Genomic DNA, 20,000 nt, shown 5'->3' with positions numbered 1-20,000 from the left:
ATACATGTTGACACCACAATAATAATTTTCAACAATCTGTAAGCTTTCCTTTTTTCCAGAAAGATGTTATATTCTATTATTTTTTCTATATAATTCAATTTGTTTTAGAGAGGCAGGCACAAGAGTAGATGACTTCTGACTGCTGTTAGCAGGCTTAGATCTTTTGATCTGAACTGTAAACACGGGCGAATAGCTAAGGATTTCCGCCAGTCAAAACTCTCAAGCCAGCGATCGAACCCAGGCGAAATTTGCATACAAGACACCTGTGCTACCAATGCGCAACCAGGATCGTGCGTAGAATATTTGCTGATTATAATGGTCTACAGATGAGTTGTTCTTTTTGCACATGAATTACAATTTAACATATAACTCTCACTAACACATGTATGTCTTTGGACTATATATATATATATATATATTATATGCTCCTTGAAATACATTGGTAGTGAAAATTACTATTCTTTTCATATTATATATTTTATCTAAATCTCATCATTCAAAATTGTATTAAATATTTTGTAATATATTTTTCACCACAAAAAACAACTAAATGTTATTAAACTGATGGTTTAATTTAACTTTAATGATGTTGATCAGTTTTAAACCTGCCTTAATCTTAAAGACTTTTTAAAAGTTCTTACCATTAAAGTATCTGAATCCCAAAATGAATTCATTTGTTTTCATATATATTCAACCTGTCCTCCTAAAAAGAACGTCGCTTTTGGCCGTTTGCCCGTACGGCCGAATACGGACGTAATTTGAAAATGAAAATAAATTGAAAATAAATTTGGGATTTTTTTTTTCAACAACAGTAAGTTAAGGGTCCACTGATAGGTTAGGTGGGCAGGAAATTCTCATAAAGTTTCAAAACGTTATGAAAAACGTTAATTGAAAGTTCCTCTTCTAAGCTGTCCGAGGAGGGCCGGACGACTCAAACAGAAAACGGAACAGTACGTCACTTTTGTGATTCGATTTCATTTCAAATTACGTCCAAATTTGCCCATAGTGCGCATACGAGCAAAAAGTGACGTTATTTTTAAGAGGACGGGTTGATATATTTGTTAGACATTTTTCTCCGTCAGGCTAGTTGGTACCTCTTCTGTCTTCAGTGATGCATTGATAATTCTTGCAAATGTCGTGCACAATATTTCAGATGCCTGCTGCTATTAACCTCTTAATAGGTAAATATTTATTTACTCTAGTTACCTCATCAGCACAAGAGTTGTCCTCAGCTCATGTGCTGAAGGAGCTCTTCCTGCCATGTAAGGTAGGATTAGGTCCATTTTCTAGGACTCCAAGAATCTGTGAATTCCTGGCATATGCAATATCGTATCTATGTTTTCTTAGCAGTTTTATTGATAAGCTTCTTCTCGTGGTCGGTGTACTTAACGGTTATATCCATTAATAATGCTCGTCTCGCACTCTTGTTATTTGGACATTTTCCCAGGGGGCTTTTGTATTCAACTATTTTTATTTATTCTTATTTATATCTTTAGAGACTTTTCTGAGGCTATTGCCTTAGTTCGCTCTTTGTTTGTTGGGAAATATACATACTCTGACCCTTTCTGTTTCATGAATTTGTTTTAATCTGCTCTGAATAACATCTTATTTTTCTTTCCAATTCCCTCTTATTCCTTCTTAGTTTTCCTTCGTTTTCTGTTATGCTTTATTTTTACTTATTGTTTCATTTATTTTATCTGTATTTTATTATTTTGTTCACTTATTGGATGAGTGTTCACTTATGAATGACTCCATTATTTTCTTATGTCAAAGGTAAAAATCCCTTTGAAGTTTGCTACTGCAAACTAACCAACTTTTGCTCACCAATAGGTGATTGCTTGCGTGTCTGCAATTATTTCATGCGTTCAATAGTTGTATTCACTTGAAATTGTTGAAAAGGGATTAGGATAATGAATAGCTAGTACAATATTTTCTAAATAAATGAAGTTCCCTGTTGTGCCCAGGACGACCCTATGCCCAGACCTCTCCCGCACACATCCCGGGTCTTCCCACACAGCTTCTCTCCTCATCTCTCCCAAAACACAGCTTTTTCATCTCTACCAAAACACAGCTTCCCTCCCCATCTTTCCCAAAAGACAGCTTCCCTCCCCATCTTTCCCAAAAGACAGCTTCCCCATCTCTTCCAAAATAAATCCTGTATGTTACCCTGAACACACACCTTTATCATCATGCCTCATCACTGTAACCATATTTACAGTACACTCTCGTCATTTCTGTTAACATCTTCACACCAAACACACACACACACACACACACACACACACACACACACACACACACACACACACACACACACACAGAAACCTAAGTAAGGAGGCATTTAGGGCGCTTTACACTGCCTACGTAAGGCCAGTCTTAGAGTATGCCGCCTCATCATGGAGTCCCCATCTGAAGAAGCATATAATGAAACTGGAAAAGGTTCAGAGGTTTGCAACGAGACTCGTCCCAGAGCTACGAGGGATGGGGTATGAAGAGCGCCTGAGGGAACTGTGCCTTACGACACTAGAAAGAAGAAGGGAGAGGGGGGACATGATAGGAACGTATAAGATACTCAGAGGAATTGACAGAGTGGACATAGACGAAATGTTCACACGGAATAGTAACAGAACGAGAGGACATGGATGGAAGCTTGAAACTCAGATGAGTCACAGAGATGTAAGGAAGTTTTCTTTTAGCGTGAGAGTAGTGGGGAAATGGAATGCACTTCAGGAACAGGTTGTGGAAGCAAATACTATTCATAATTTTAAAACCAGGTATGATAGGGAAATGGGACAGGAGTCATTGCTGTAAACAACCGATGCTCGAAAGGCGGGATCCAAGAGTCAATGCTCGATCCTGCAAGCACATATAGGTGAGTACATATAGGTGAGTACACACACACACACACACACACACACACACACACACACACACACACACACACACACACACACACACACACACACACACACACACACACACACACACACACACACACACACACACACACTCACCGTTCCAACCCGACATATTCTCCCCATATCACTGTAATCATTTTCACTACGCCCTATCTACATAACTGCAAAGAAAAAATATGGTGACTTTCGTTTTGCATGACACCTGAATACAGAAATATTTAAATGAATGATAACTCTGCAGACTTTTCGTTGCCCATATCATATCCGTGAAGCTGGCACCAGAGGTTGCTAACCCTCATTGTGCTTAGAGAAATTAGAGTGTCTGCTCCTCTTATTCTCACCTGCATGAACCCTTAAGCATTTATAAACAATACTTACCACCGCTCTCGAGAGTTGTTCCCAATGGATTCTTAGCGCCTGATCCAGCCTTTACACCGAATTCCCCTTGGTCCGTCAATTGACCCTTGACATCTGCGGGATTAAGAAAATAATTTAAATTTCATCAGCATTGCCATTATGCAGACATCGTTAATTTTAACCAGATATGTTCAACTAGGAATTTTTGTTAGGGATCGTTACACTAAATTGCAATAATTTATGCTACAACATTCGTCACACTAAATTGCAATAATTTTTGCTACAACGTTTCATAAATCAATCTGCAATTGACAATTTTTTGCATGTTAATTGAAAGCATAAAGCTGTAACAAATAAGTGTATGACTTTATTGATGTGTGGCAGAGTTGAAGGTAAAGATAACGAAACATGTCTGTGATAGTATTACTTAAACTTAAGAAGAAAACACGCCAGTCTGAGTTCGAAAGACTGACCTACGGTTTTTGAAGGACGAGTTTATAAATTTCGGAAAAATACTGGAAGTTGGCCAAAGTTGAGACCAGAACTAAAGGAAGGAAACAGGGTTCAGGAAAAGAGTTAGAATGCTTTATCTTTGGTTTGAGGATGAGATATAATTGATGAGGGATTTTAAATTTTCAGAGGAAAAACTAAAGAAAGCCGCAATTCATTGAGAAAGAGACAAACTTTTACACATACATATGTTTGTTGTCATGCATTCTGTAATGTACTTCTAACTATTTAATAGATATATTATAATGCAAACATATATTTGAGATGGAATTCAGGGGCACACTCAAAATTCTTCTGTGACAATCTTTTACTAATTCTAAATCTTCCTGTATTTCTCCTTATCTCTGACTCTCTATGCCCCTTTATTCCTGTCTCTCTCTCTCACTCTCTCTCTCTCTCTCTCTCTCTCTCTCTCTCTCTCTCTCTCTCTCTCTCTCTCTCTCTCTCTCTCTCTCTCTCTCTCTCTCTCTCTCTCTCTCTCTCTCTCTCTCTCTCTCTCTCTCTCTCTCTCTCTCTCACTCTCTCTCTCTCTCTCTCTCTTAATGAAGAGAGTGAGTGCTTTCTTACCTGCTTTACTGTCGGCTCCACCTGGGTTTGATTGAGACTTCAGATCACTTTCAATCGCGGTGTTTCCAACTCCACTAGCCCCGAATCCTGTAGTGGAAAAGGTCATATGGATCAGTTGATTAATTCATAGTTTGTATGGTAAACTCTCTACATAAAATATAAAAAAGATACAATTGTTTTACATTAGTTACGTGCAATAATAATTTTAGCAACCTTAAAGGTACACTTCAGTAGTAAACTTCTCTGCGAGGAAATTACAAATTAATGGCGCAGTTAAAGCCTTTTGAGTTGCAATAAAGGATTTCAGGTTGCAGGAAATACTCTCAGTTGGTTAGAAATTCTCAGGTTGCAATATGGCATTCAGATTTTAAGAAAGGTTTTAATGTTACAATAGACTTTTATGTGATGCAATAAAGGTTTTAGTGTTGCAATAAATAATTTAATGTTCCAATAAAGGCTTTAAGAGTTCAAGTTGACTTTCAGCATTTTTTTTGTGTCATCGAAAATTTTTTTGATTCTACAACTTACATTTTTGCCCATTTACTTAATATAAAGATAAGTTGGTACAACAATTGTTAAATATTGCTACGTTACAAATTTCTTATTTAATTTTTTAGGTTTCATAATGATACCTAAACATATACAGAAATAATAATTTTAGAATAATTAGATTAAAGAAACTGGGAGATGTTTCTTTTTATTTTGCCTCAGAGAAGAAATATATTTTTAAATGATACTGTCAACGGGATCGAAGCCAAAATAAAATAATACCTAGAATAATTTTATCTAATTACATCGGAGAGCATTTAAAAGAAAGAGATGAATTCCTAAAATTAAACATAATCATCATGCAATTATCAATCGAAAATTTTTAAGAAAGATATATTACTGTCAAAAGCATATCCCCACATTTGACATCTAATTTACTTCACTTCATACTGAAAAAATACGAAGATTACAAAGAAATCAATGGAATGCTTCCATTGGTGAACTGTACTCGTTCCGCCAATGGAACGAGTACAGTTTGCACTATAATCTAATTAAGCTGAAAATGATATATTTCACCTAACCAACATAAATTTATGGCTGGCAAAATTCATATACAATCATTCTAATACTATCAATATGCTATTGGATATATGGCTCCAAAATAAACTAAACTAATTAAAGAAACTTACTAGCACTAGAGTCACCTTCGGGTTGTTGCGGGAACCCAGCTGCTAGCGAGGAGACCGCCGCTAACACGAGCACTGCACTCACCTACCACCAAACAATATGCATTATTACATTCTCTTATATGTAAAGCTATTTTTTTTAATGCATGTAATTATATTTCATAGGTGGTACTTGTGCAAAATTAGGGGAACATTTTATCACGTATGGTTCTGCTACATACTGATGACACTGCTCTCTCTTCAAGAGGAATACACACACTCCATTTTACGATGAATATACTCTGAGAGTTTACTTTTTTCAAGGTCTATGTTAAGGGCTGAAGCATATTTGGTGGCTGATCAGTAAGATATTATCATGGCCTTAATAATCCCCAATGCAGTTGGTAAGCCTTATGACTAACACTCAACCAATTTCTTGAAACGAAACACATCCACCTCTTTCCTTATATATACACAAGGACAGACACATGAACCTCCCACACACGAAGTCATCTTTTCCTAAATCAGCAAGGACGTTAACAAATTAAAATTTTCAATAATATTGACATCCTAACGCTTTCAGCATTTGTCGAATATGCAATATTAAGAGCATTTTGAAAATATTTAACTTCTTCCAATTACATACTTTGATTTAAGTTATTATAATCTATATAAATAAAAATGGAAATGTTCGTTTGTTCAAAATCGCTAATCTCCGAAAGTTCTTCACCAATTCCTTTGAAATTTTCACACAACGTACTATTCGCATCCGAGCAGGTTTATATATACATACTATATCGATGTCACGTCTGTGACGGTAAAAAAACATGCTTTTTCTGAAAAACTATGTTTTTCATGTGAGGGAAATTTCGAAACCACTTTACCGATTGCTTTGAAATTTTGACACAACGTTGCATTCGAATAGGCGCGTCTTTTTATATACCTACTATATAGATACTACCCACGTGACAGGTAAAAACATGCGTTTTTGAAAAACAGGGCCATCTGTTGGACATAATGGCAACATGCACGCTATACTAAATATGTCACGAATTCCATTTCAATGTTTCCGATTGCATTGATAAATTTTATTTTCATAGATTTCGATTTATTTTATTTTTTATTGATTTATTTTGTGTGACATTGTGTTGCAATTGAGCTGTGTTGTTTACCATACCGTTCATTTCGTAAGTATAAGTATAGATGCCACACCCATGACAGGTAAAATTGCTTTTTCTTGAAAAACAGCGCCATCTGTTGCATGTAAGAGCAACACACATGCTATGCTAGATATGTTTCAATTCCATTTCAATGTTTCTGATTGCATTGATAAATTGAATTTTCATAGATTTTGATTTATTTTCATTTTGATTTAATAATATGTGTGAATTCCATTGGACTTGAGCTGTGTTGTTTACCAGACCGTTCATTTCGTGAGTATAGTTTATTTTTATATTTTTTCATATTTTCATTGCATTTTTAACTGTTTTTCTTATATTTCAGTGATGGGAACATCAGATCACTTGATGTTCCCAATTTTCTGATGGGAACATCAGACCATTTGGGAAGGCATCGGACGAGGGAGTGGGGAATGGTGGGGATGACGAGGAGACGTAAGTGAGAGATGATGGGGATGACGAGGAGACAGGGAAGTTTGGGATGGTGGGGACGAGGGGATGGGGGAATGAAGAATGGTGGGGAGGACATAGGGACAGGGGAGTGGGGCATGGTTGGAAGGAACAGGGGATGGTGGAGTGGGGAATGGTTGGGAGGCCGAGGAGACAGGTGAGGGGGGACTGGTGGAGAGGTCTGGGGGACAGGGAAGGTAGCTGTGGCTCAGCAACGCACATGCGTTGCTGAGCTACAGCAACGCGTGGCCGGGTATTGCTAGTTTTTAATAAATAAGATTGAAATTTGCATCTTACCATGATAACAAAACTAGCTGGGGTGGACGACAATGCTAAGAACTGGAGAGGGAACTCCAGATGACTTGTGAAGGATCGGACACCGGTTATAAAGACTCGGGAAATAATTACCTCAAGGACCCACGCTTCAGATGTCTAAAAACACATGGACAACGTGACCAATATGTTAACAGTCAGATCTTACAAGAGATATCTAAAGCTTGTTATACTCAAATGCTTTGTTTCTTTTTCATTTTTTCTGCACTGAAGCACAAATTTTTAATTTCTTTTTATTTGGATTGTGATATTAGTAAACATGAGTGAACTTTATGAGTGATATGAGTATGTATGTTAAATATTGCTCTGAACAGTTCATAACATTTCAATATTCAAAGCTTTGTATTTTTCATCATCACCGGTTCTCAACAATATTCTATACTCTAATTCTAAACGTATTCTCAATTATTACTAGCAAATAAGCAAAAATTGGGATTACCATGTTTATGTTTTCAATATTTACATTTGAGGGAAATCTTCGAAACCTCTTTACCGATTGCTTTGAAATGTTGACACAACGTTGCATTCGAATAGGCGCGTCTTTTTATATATCTACTCTATACATGCCTCTCCTCTGACAGGAAAAAACATGCTTTTTTTTAATAAAAACAGCGCCATCTGTTGGACGTAAGAGCAACACACGCTGTAATCTCCAAAAGTTCTTCATCAATTGCTTTGAAATTTTTACACAGCGTTGCATTTGAATAGGCGCGTCTTTTTATATACCTACTATATAGATGCTACCCACGTGACAGGTAAAAACATGCGTTTTTGAAAAACAGCGCCATCTGTTGCACAGAATGACAACATGCACGCTATACTAAATATGTCACGAATTCCATTTCAATGTTTCCGATTGCATTGATAAATTATATTTTCATAGGTTTCGATTAATTTAATTTTTATTAATATATTTTGTGTGACATTGTGTTGGAATTAAACTGTGTTGTTTACCATACCGTTCATTTCGTAAGTATAAGTATAGATGCCACACCTGTGACAGATAAAACTGCTTTTTCTTGAAAAGCAGCGCCATCTGTTACATGTAAGAGCAACACACATGCTATACTAGATATGTTACGATTCCATTTCAATATTTCTAATTGCATTGATAAATTGAAATTTCATAGATCTCAATTTATTTTCAGTTTGATTTAAATAATTTGTGTGAATTGTGTTGGAATTGAGCTGTGTTGTTTACCAGACCGTTCATTTCCTGAGTATAGTTTATTTTTATATTTTTTCTTATTTCATTTAATTTTTTAACTGTTTTTCTTATATTTCAGTGATGGGAACATCAGATCACTAGGTACGACATATATATATATATATATATATATATATATATATATATATATATATATATATATATATATATATATATATATATATATATATATATATATATATATATATATATAAACAAGCCTGAATGGTCCCCAGGACTATATGCAACTGAAAACTCGCACCCCAGAAGTGACTCGAACCCATACTGCTAGGAGCAACGCAACTGGTATGTACAGGACGCCTTAATCCGCTTGACCATCACGACCGGAAATAAGGAAGTGATAGCCGAAGCTATTTGTGCCGGCGGGGAAGTGGTTCAAATTGCTTCGGCTATCACTTCCTTATTTTCGGTCGTGATGGTCAAGCGGATTAAGGCGTCCTGTACATACCAGTTGCGTTGCTCCTAGCAGTATGGGTTCGAGTCACTTCTGGGGTGTGAGTTTTCAGTTATATATATATATATATATATATATATATATATATATATATATATATATATATATATGTATATATATATGTATATATATATGTATATATATATATATATATATATGTATATATATATATATATATATATATATATGTATATATATATATATATATATATATATATATATATATATATATATATATATATATATATATATATATATATATATATATATATATATATACAACTTTAGAACACTTTCCCACCAGGAGACTTGAACCCTAGCCAGCACAGAAGCCTTCCAGCAACTGGCATAACAGGTACGCCTTAACCCGTTCCACCACCTGCTCAGACCCTTAAAAGAGATGGTAATTTCGGAGTATTTATATATCCCAAAGCTCACCACCTCCCAAGAGCACTAGAGCAAGTGAGGGGTCATTTATACGTTTATTTCATCAAGTCCCTGTTAATATGGGAGAACACTGTGTCTATGAACTTAAGGCACAACTCTACTAAACACGAGAGTGAAGTATACAACTTTAGAACACTTTCCCACCAGGAGACTCGAACCCTAGCCAGCACAGAAGCCTTCCAGCAACTGGCATAACAGGTACGCCTTAACAGGTGGTGGAGCGGGTTAAGGCGTACCTGTTATGCCAGTTGCTGGAAGGCTTCTGTGCTGGCTAGGGTTCGAGTCTCCTGGTGGGAAAGTGTTCTAAAGTTGTATACTTCACTCTCGTGTTTAGGAGAGTTGTGCCTTAAATATATATATATATATATATATATATATATATATATATATATATATATATATATATATATATATATATATATATATATATATATATATATATATATGTGTATATCACGAAAATAAACACGTGATTAAGAATGTGACAATGTCAGAGCACGGAGGAAAAATGAAACAGGAATTTCCTTAAGTACTTTCGTATATTAAATACATCTTCAGAAGGAATCATCTTCCTTCTGAAGATGTATTTAATATATTTAATATACGAAAGTACTTAAGGAAATTCCTGTTTCATTTTTCCTCCGTGGTCTGACATTGTCATATATATATGTATATATATATATATATATATATATATATATGTATATATATATATATATATATATATATATGTATATATATATATATATATATATATGTATATATATATATATATATATATATATATATGTATATATATATAAATATATATATATACATATATATATATATATATATATATATATATATATATATATATATATATATATATATATATATATATATATATATTAATTAGTATATTTTGGATGACGTCTTTCTTGTAAACATATGTTGTTGAATATGACCGAAAGGGTAAAATTAACGATTCTAGCACGAATTTACTAAATATTTCTTACGTTTTTCCTCACTGTGGGGGGAATTGAAAAATTAACTCTCCAAAGTTCATTTTCTTATTTTTTAATTATGGTCTGACGCCTAGAAGCGTTTTGTAAGAGACGTGAAACATTTTCAAAGACAGATTTTTATGTTCTCTGTTTCATGCTTATATTTATTTTTTGGGTGAGGTGATATGGCATAAATGTTTTGGATGAGGTGATAAAACACGAACCAATGGGTAATAATGGGGTAAGGATAATTTTACATAGTCAAAACACGAATTATTGCGTATTTTCTCTTTTTGCTTCTATGTTGGTCCGGGGTCTTGAAGTGGGTAGAATATGGTTATGTGATATTTGACTATTGATTGCTGGTGTTGACTTTTTGATGTGTAGGGCCTCGCTGATGTCGAGTGTCCTGCTATCGCTGGATCTATTAATGATTTCTGTGTTGCTTGTTTAGATTTCTATATTGGTCTGATTGTGAGAGGAGATTATATGTTCCCTGATGGAACCCTGTTGTTTGAGCATTGTTAATCACCTAGAAAGTGACGTTCTTGTCTTGCCTATATACTGAGGTCTTTGGGGCTGACAGTTCCCAATGGGGCATGTGAACTGCTGAATGGCAACCCAGTTACTTGTAGACCAACTACCCTGTGGTAGCCATGTTACTTGCAGGCCAACTGCCCCATGACAACCATGTTACTTGCAGACCAACTGTCACATGACAACCATGTTACTTGCAGACCAACTGTCACATGACAACCATGTTACTTGCAGACCAACTGTCACATGACAACCATGTTACTTGCAGACCAACTGTCACATGACAACCATGTTACTTGCAGACCAACTGTCACATGACAACCATGTTACTTGCAGACCAACTGTCCCATGACAACCATGTTACTTGCAGATCAACTGCCCTATGACAACCATGTTACTTGCAGACCAAATGTCTCGTGGCAACCATGTTACTTGCACACCACCTGCTCTGTGGCAGGCATGTTACTTGCAAACCAACTGGCCTGTGGAAGCCTTGCAACCTACAGACCAATTAACCTGTAGCAGGCATGTTCCTTACAGGCCAACTGACTTGCAGAAACCATGTTACGTACAGACAAACTTACTTGTGGTACCTATGTTGCTTAAACTAACTGACCTGTAGGGGCCATGTTATTTACACACCAACTGCCTTGTGGCAGCCATGTTACGAACAGACCAAGTGACCTGTGGCAGCTATGTTACTTACAGACAAAGTGACCTGTAACAACCATGATACCTACAGACCATCTGATCTCTTGCTTGCATCATATCCGCACAAAGCCTGACATCACACTTAAGGTGCCTCTTGTTGTTTCCATGTTCTCGTCAGGTTTCGAGAAAATACACTGTAATAATGATGGATATTAACTTTTTTAACTTACTGATGATAGATTAAACACTGTTGCGCCACAGGACAAAACTCTTGTGATAACCTGTATAAAACTTGAATTGTTTTGCTTATTTTGTCATGGTTCTCACTCTCTTGGTAGTGCTCGGGACTTAACAGCTAATAAGAATGTGTTATGAGAAGAGTCACGTTCATTACCTTCCCCCAAGGCCTCGCGTGTTGCCTCGGCCTCATAAGGCGCCTCAGGCACACAAGGCAGATCAGTGTTATTTGATGTCTTTTCTCGATTAGAGAAGCTTCAAGTACAATGAAATAAATGTTTATAATAGACGACCATACAGTGTTCGCATGTATTACCTGGAAGAAGACAGTAATATGTGAGATGGCAAAACAGTCCTTATCCAGTGATAGGTTTATTTTACAATGGAAATAGTTGGCTAGTAATAGTCTTATTGTATTTTTGGAGGACGGGCTTTGCAAATGACTTGCAGACAATTCAAGCTTAGCATATAAATAATGCACAATGATGCTTGCGTTTTCCTTAAATAGTGAAATGATTTGATGAAAATATTTGTGTCCATTGGCCACTGAGTGCTGCTAGCAATTGGGTTAAAAGTCTAACAAACTTCCAATTGCTTTAACAGTCAATTGTGGTATAGTGGGTATGGAACTGGATATACTATGGTGTTTGGAGTGCCAGGCTGTTCGCGGTTCGAACCCTTCACGAGGAAGAGTTTTTCTGATACATGTGTATCAGACAAAATTAGACGACGACATATATTAGACTTGTTCACGACAAGCGTCGTCATAGACGACGCTTCTTGTGTAAATGATGCTAGCGTTTTCTTCACACATTGAATTATTTTGCTGAAAATATCTGTGCCCGTTGGCCACCGAGTGCTGATGGCAATTGGGTTAATAGTCTAACAAACTTCCAACTGTTTTAACATCAGTTATGGTATAGTGGGTATGGTACTGGATATTCATGGTGTATGGAGCGCCAGGCTTTCCGAGGTTCGTACCCTTCACGAGGAAATGTGTTTTGGGGCATATTGGGGACCATTCATGCTTTTCGTATAATTGATGCTCGTGTTTTCCTCACATAGTGAATTGATTTGATGAAAATAGCTCTGCCCGTTGGGCACCGAGTGCTGTGGGTATTTGAGTTAAGTGTCTAACCAACTTCCAAAAGTTGTAACAGTCAGTTGTGTTATAGTGGGTATGATAATGCATATACTAATGTGTTTGGAGCGCCAAGCTGTCCAAGGTTTTACCTTTCACATGGAAGAGTTTTTCTAATGCAGTTGGCTAAGGGACCATTCAAACTTGTCGTATAAATGATTTTTACATTTTCCTCACATATTGACTATGTGAGGAATATTGAACGCATAACTATATTCTACCCACCATATATATTCTATATTCTACCCCACCAAATCACATATTGAAATGATTTTACGAAAATATATGTGCACTTTGGCCACTTTGGTTGGTAATTGGGTTAAAAGTATAACAAATTTTAAATTTTTTAACAGTTGTGGTGTAGTAGGTATTGAAATGAATATGGTAAGGTGTATGGAACAACTGGCTGTCCGAGGTTCGCACCCTTCACGAGGGAGAGTTTTACGGATGCATATGGCTTGCATTCATATGGATGCATATGGCTTGCATTCATATGGATGCATATGGCTTGCATTTTTCGGATGCATTCAAGCTTGTCATATGAAGGATGCTTGCCATTTCCTTAAATAGTGAAATGATTTGATGAAAATATCTGTTCCCGTTGGCCACAGAGTGCAGTTGGCAATTGAGGGTAAAAGCCTAACAAACTTCCAATTGTTTTAACTGTCAGATGTGGTAGAGTGAGTATGGTACTGGATATGCTAAGGTGTATTGAGCGCCTGGCTGTTTGAGGTTCGAACCCTTCACAAGGAAGAGTTTTCTGATGCATATAGCTTGTGGACCATTGTTACGGACCCGAATCCAGCGTCCGAGCCCGGAGCAGTGACGACCACGCCATCTGTGGGTCGGCTCCCGAAACCCCCTCCAAATGGACGACGACACCTGGTGAGGACGAGGTGTACTGGCCACAAGGGCTAGTTTCCAGTCCTGATTAGCTCATAACACAGCCGCTGCTGACCTCTGGTGAGGTGGAGCTTAGACAACAACGCCATCTATGGAATGGATACGTCGGGCGTTTGTGTCTAAGCCTGTAAGTGAGGTGCTTTTGTGTGTCCCTGTTACTGATGACGTGTCTGATTACAGAGTCGACCTGGGACTGCTGTAATGGAAGTTGGATCAGTCTACCCAAGGCAGCCGTCTCGCCACCAAGTGTTTGCTGCAGCAGCTGTGAGTCGCCCCCCGGATGAACACTGTGGTGTTACCCTGCCTGTGAAGCGGCAGTTGAAGGATTGTCATACCCGGGACTGACTGGTGGAGACGCTTAACCACTGGGGTGTTGTGGAAAGGAGAGTGATCTGTGGTATCACACGAGGCTCCTGACTAGGGCGCGGCCCTAGTATCGCTCGTGGAGTGGCCTAACCAGCGTCGCTGATTTGGAACCTGCCAGCTATCTGCTGGACTTGTGGTTGACGGCCTCCACGATGGTGCCCCCAGTGGAACTGTGTTTTGGCTGGCCTGTGGCCGGGGTAGACTCAAGATTCTCGAAGGATTCGTCGTGGGGCCACGAGAGCACCAAGAGCTTGCCACCGTGAACGTCCAGGGTCTTCAGAGGAAGACTACATCGTGTATTATAGTGTTTATACCCCCCCCCATGTAATCGTTTATATCTTATTTATTGGTGACGGTGATAATTATATTATATTAAGTTTTTGACTTTATTTCCCTTCCCCTTTAATTTACTTGCGTTACAGATCACATCCCTTGAAAGCCACTACTGGCTTGGGGCCGGATACCCTTCCTCTAACAACATCAGAGTAAGAACCCGGTTGCGACCCGAGAGGGCCGTAACAACCATTAAAGCTTGTATAAATAATTCTCGCGTTTTCCTCACATAATGGATTGATTAAATGAAAATATCTGTGTCCTTTTACCACGGAGTGCAGTTGGCAATTGGGTTAAAAGTATAACAAACTTCCAATTTTTTTAACAGTAAGTTGTGGTGTAGTAGATATTGTACTGGATATTCTAAGGTGTAACAACCCCCGATTGCCCGAGGTTCGAATCCTTTACTAGGAAATGATTTTCTGACGCATATGGCGTTGAGATCATTCAACCTTGTCGTATAATTGATGCCTGCATTTTCTCACTTATTGAATTGATTTGACGAAAATATATGTCCTTTTACCACCGTGTGCTGTTGGCATTTAGGTTAAAGTCTAACAAACTTCAATTGGGTTTAAAAGTCATTTGTGGTATAGTAGTATGGTACTGGAAATGCTAAAATGTATGGAGCGCCTGTTGTCCAAGGTTTGAAATCTTCACGAGGAACAGTTTTTCTGATGTATATGGCTTGGAGACCATTCAAGCTTATCACATAAATGATGCTAGTGTTTTCTTCACTTATTGAATTATTTTGATGAAAATATCTGTGCCAGTTGGACACCGAATAATAGTGGCAATTGGATTAAAAGTCTAACAAACTTCCAATTATTTTAACAGTCAGTTGTAGTATAGTGGGTATGGTACTAGCTTTGCTAAGGTGTATGGATCACCTGGCTGTCTGAGGTTCTAACCTTTCACGAGGAATATTTTTTCCTGATGCATATGCTCGGAGACATTCATCCTTGTCGTATGATTGATGCTCGCATTTTCCTCACATATTAAATTGATTTGATGAAAATATCAGTCCTAGATTGGCCTCCGAGTGCTGTTGGTAGTTGATATATATATATATATATATATATATATATATATATATATATATATATATATATATATATATATATATATATATTTATATATGGGGTCAGGTGTAAACAAAGAGTGTATATTGGGTAGATATGAAGGAAACAAGAAGTAAGGATCAGACGGTTAAATAGGGTACATACAAAGATTAATCAAGCGTAGTGGGCGCTGTTTGTTGAGGAGTGTCTTGTGTATTAGCACCGTTATGTTCCGGTCTTGTTTTTACTCTCATGGTGGGTAGAGTGAATAGTTCCGAAATCCGAGTATTCATGGTGGGTTGTTCTATTTTATGTGGATTGCTTCAAGAATCTGTAATCTTCTTGCGTCTTGGATTTTGTCTATTATGCAAGTAATTTTATTTAACATTTCTCTTGTTAGGGTGATGTCATGGGCTTGTCTCATGTGATTCCTGGGGTCACCGGATTGAAGATGACAGGTCAAACTCCTCGTCAGCTTGGTCGACGGCATACCTATGTACTTTGATTGAAGGTTACATCCTTCGTGGGGGCATGTGTACATGTATACAACGTTCGACTGCTGTAAAGGGTTCTCCGTCGGCTTCGGGCTGTTTTTGATAAGGATGTCTGAAGTCTTCTTTGTTTTGTAGAATATGATCAGGTCTATGTTTTAGTTAGGAATAGTGCTTTTTACCCCTTTACGAATTATTTCCTTCATAATTCTTTCTTCTTTCTTATGTTCACTGTGCATAGTTGATTTGTAAAATAATTTTATTGGATGTGTTGTGGTTTTCGTTCTAGGTTCAGGATTGTACCATCGGTCCAGGTGTCTCCTTATAGCAGCGTTTATTTCCGTGTTGCTATAGCCATTGTTCACCAATACCTGTGTTATTCTTTTAAACTCTGTACTCACGTTGTTCCATTCGGAGCAGTGTGTAAGCGCTGGACGAATATAAACATTCAGAACACTGGTTTTGTATTTTTGGGGGCACTCACTCTGGCCATTCAGGCATAATCCTATGTTGGTAGGTTTTAAACATACGCTGGTGCTTAAAGAGGTTCATGTTTTTGTTATCAGTACATCCAAAGAACGGCAGACTTTTATTTTCACTATTTTCATGTGTAAATCGGAGTACTGACTCTCTCTCTAGATGGCTTTTTATATCAATTAGTTCGTCGGAGTCTTTTATTATGACGAATATGTTATCTACATAACGGCAGTATACAGTTGGTTTTTGTCTGCTACTGAAGACTCTGTCTTCGATGGTTCCCATGTAAAAATTAGCAAATAACACTCCTAAGGGGGAGCTTATTGCTACTCCGTCTATTTGTAGATACATGTCTCCTTGCGGACTGATGAAAGGGGCTTCTTTTGTACATGCCTCGAGAAGACTCTTCTAGTGTGGCTCGGGTATGACTAATTTGGGGGTTCTCTCGTCTCTGTATACTCTGTCCAGTATCATCTCTATGGTGGTGTCGACTGGGACGTTGGTGAATAGGGATTCGACGTTCAGGGGATCATTGATTCCATCAGGCTGTGTAGTTTTGATTAATTCGAGGAAATCTGCTAATGATTGTAGACTATAGTTGCTTGGAGTGTATGGAGTTAGGAGTTCGTTAAGTCTTTTTGCCAGGTGATAGGTTGGAGTTTGTATTTGGCTGATTATTGGGCGGAGTGGGTTACCTGGTTTGTGTGTCTTAACTTTGACATAGGCAATGCTTAAGCCATACTCGTCTTTGAGTTTAATGAAATGAACACTACCTTTCTTTGCGTTGATTGCAGTAATAGTTTTGTTCACTTTGCGTTTCAGGTCCTCTAATATATATATATATATATATATATATATATATATATATATATATATATATATATATATATATATATATATATATATATATATATAATGTATGTAGTACCTAGTAGCCAGACCGTCGTACTTGGCCTACTAAGGAATGCCCGATTTGCCTAATAAGCCAAGTTTTCCTGAATCTATATATTTCTCAATTTTTTTCCTATGAAATGGTAAATCTGGCTATTTCATTATGTATCAGTTAATTTGTTTAAATTTGAGTTAAAACTAACGTAGCTATATGACCGAACCTAACCAACCTTATCTAACCTAACCTAACCTATTTTAACCTAACCTAAACTAACTCAACAAAGTTAATAATTTTCTTGTTATAATATAGTAATAATAATACAAATAAACTAACTGGAAACAATTTATTGAAAATAAAGTAAATCCCTCGGCCTATTAGGCAAATCGGGTATTGCGTATTAGGCCGAGAAGTGCATTCTGGCTACTAGGTACGACATATATATATATATATATATATATATATATATATATATATATATATATATATATATATATATATATGTATATATATATATATATGTATATATATATATATATATATATATATATATATATATTTATATATATATATATATATATATATATATATATATATATATATATACATATATATATATATACATATATATATATATATACATATATATATATATATATATATATATATATATATATATATATATATATATATGTATATATATATATATATATGTATATATATATATATATATATATATATATATATATATATATATATATTATAATAATATAATACGTATAATATAACAGATTGACAATAATCTGTTGCATACAGCTGAGTGAAGATTTAAAAGTTACAGGAATAAGAAAATAATTCTTTCACATTTATTCAATTTTGCACTTTTCTGCCTTATATTTTATATCAAATACAATATCGATGATCAAATGTTAGGATTTGTATCTTTTCAGTAATATATGTAACTTGCTTGATTATACGATAGGCAACAGCAGCAGCGAACTATCATTTTAAAACTTGAATTATGTATTGAATATCGCATATTAAAAAAAGAGGACCTACAAATTTAATTAGGAGACACATAGATTTTTTTTGGCATGAATTTAAAATAATTTAAACAGCTTCAGTTCAAGTTTGGTAATTATAGGCTGTGCGTGCATGTGCGTCACGTCTGACTGAAAGGTGTGAGATACATTATTGGCGAATAATACTATATATAACTAAGTTACCGCTAATGTTAAATGCATTGCCTAAATTACTTGGGTCCTTTAAAGTGACACTGTTATAATTCTGCCACGAACCCATAGGATAGGAACGGTTACATCAGTAAGCTATTTCAACTAAACTTATGAATTACAAGGAGAATTTGGCATTCAGTATGTAATTGTATGAAATGAATATGAAAATAAGGTTGGTACCATTATCAAACTCTGGGGTCAGCTACGATCACACGCCCATTAAATAAATATATGGGTGTGCTTCCATTTATTAATTAATATATAGGCGCTATACATTTAATAAACACGAACATTTTCCAGCAACACGAACTTTTTTTTTTACTTTCCATAAGCAATGACCAAATATAATTATTGACATTTGTAAATATCTATCGTAGTTAATCTCCAGTTACTTCGTCCGTGGCCGGTGACCCTCTTCACTAGAAACCTTCTTCTCCTGTTCATGACCAGGAACAACAATGATTGTAAAGTTATTACACACTGGTACTGACATCCCCGCCGACCGCACCTGATCCCTGGAGTTGACCCTTCACACCTGCAGCTGTAAATGTGAAGATTATCTTCTTAATGTAAATAACATATTGGCCCTTCCAAATGATCAAAGAGTGAGAGAGAGAGAAAGATATATATATATATATATATATATATATATATATATATATATATATATATATATATATATATATATATTTATATATATGTATATATGACTGAAAACTCCACACAACAAAAGTGATTCGAATCCAGAACACCAGCAGCACAATGCACCTGGGGTTCGTGGTTCTATCACCACTTTTTGTATGGTCACTGATGGTTGAGTGGTTTAAAGCACCGTGTACACCAGTTGCAACGTGCTTCTGGCGGTCCGGGTTCGAGTCCCTTCTGGGATGTGGAGTTTCCATTCGCTTATATGCGTGGGGACCATTCAAGCTCATTTGCATTTGCGTTGCTCACGTGGCCCCATAAAAATGAGGTGATTTGATGAAAAGCTATGCCTAAGAGTACCATCAAAGTGCCATCGGGGTGGTGGTTCAAATAGCCTCGGCTATCACCACTTTTTGTACGGTCTCTGATGGTCGAGTGGTTTTAGGCATCTT

General features: G+C 36.5%; 2 protein-coding genes and 1 long non-coding RNA gene across 29 annotated transcripts in view; 1 reads left to right on the top strand and 2 right to left on the bottom strand.

Annotated features, from left to right (window-relative positions):
* The window catches only part of LOC138368998 (uncharacterized), an 18,224-nt gene extending 10,715 nt beyond the window's left edge, over window positions 1-7,509 (bottom strand). The window contains exons 1-4 of the mRNA XM_069331766.1: window positions 7,432-7,509; window positions 5,531-5,612; window positions 4,353-4,439; window positions 3,297-3,389 (exon numbers count right to left, since the gene is read on the bottom strand). Of these exons, the coding sequence (XP_069187867.1) occupies window positions 3,297-3,389; window positions 4,353-4,439; window positions 5,531-5,612; window positions 7,432-7,434 (265 nt within the window). The 5' untranslated portion in view covers window positions 7,435-7,509. The remainder of the gene's footprint in view (window positions 1-3,296; window positions 3,390-4,352; window positions 4,440-5,530; window positions 5,613-7,431) is intronic.
* Window positions 7,510-11,932: 4,423 nt separating this feature from the next.
* On the top strand, window positions 11,933-14,798 carry LOC138368743 (uncharacterized). The gene is made up of 2 exons (XR_011229649.1): window positions 11,933-12,343; window positions 14,232-14,798. It is a non-coding gene; the product is annotated as an uncharacterized lncRNA (long non-coding RNA).
* A 4,303-nt stretch (window positions 14,799-19,101) lies between these two features.
* Window positions 19,102-20,000, bottom strand: part of LOC123749090 (uncharacterized) — a 61,782-nt gene continuing 60,883 nt past the window's right edge. For all 27 annotated transcript variants that reach the window (XM_069331755.1, XM_069331750.1, XM_069331749.1 and 24 more), the window contains one exon: window positions 19,102-19,444. In XM_069331755.1, the coding sequence (XP_069187856.1) occupies window positions 19,377-19,444 (68 nt within the window). In that variant the 3' untranslated portion in view covers window positions 19,102-19,376. The remainder of the gene's footprint in view (window positions 19,445-20,000) is intronic.

The sequence above is a fragment of the Procambarus clarkii genome, chromosome 26 (genome assembly GCF_040958095.1).
Source record: "Procambarus clarkii isolate CNS0578487 chromosome 26, FALCON_Pclarkii_2.0, whole genome shotgun sequence".
NCBI classification, from domain to species: domain Eukaryota; kingdom Metazoa; phylum Arthropoda; class Malacostraca; order Decapoda; family Cambaridae; genus Procambarus; species Procambarus clarkii.
The sequence above is the reverse complement of the archived record's forward strand: the minus strand, read 5'-3'. Positions and strand labels throughout refer to the sequence as shown.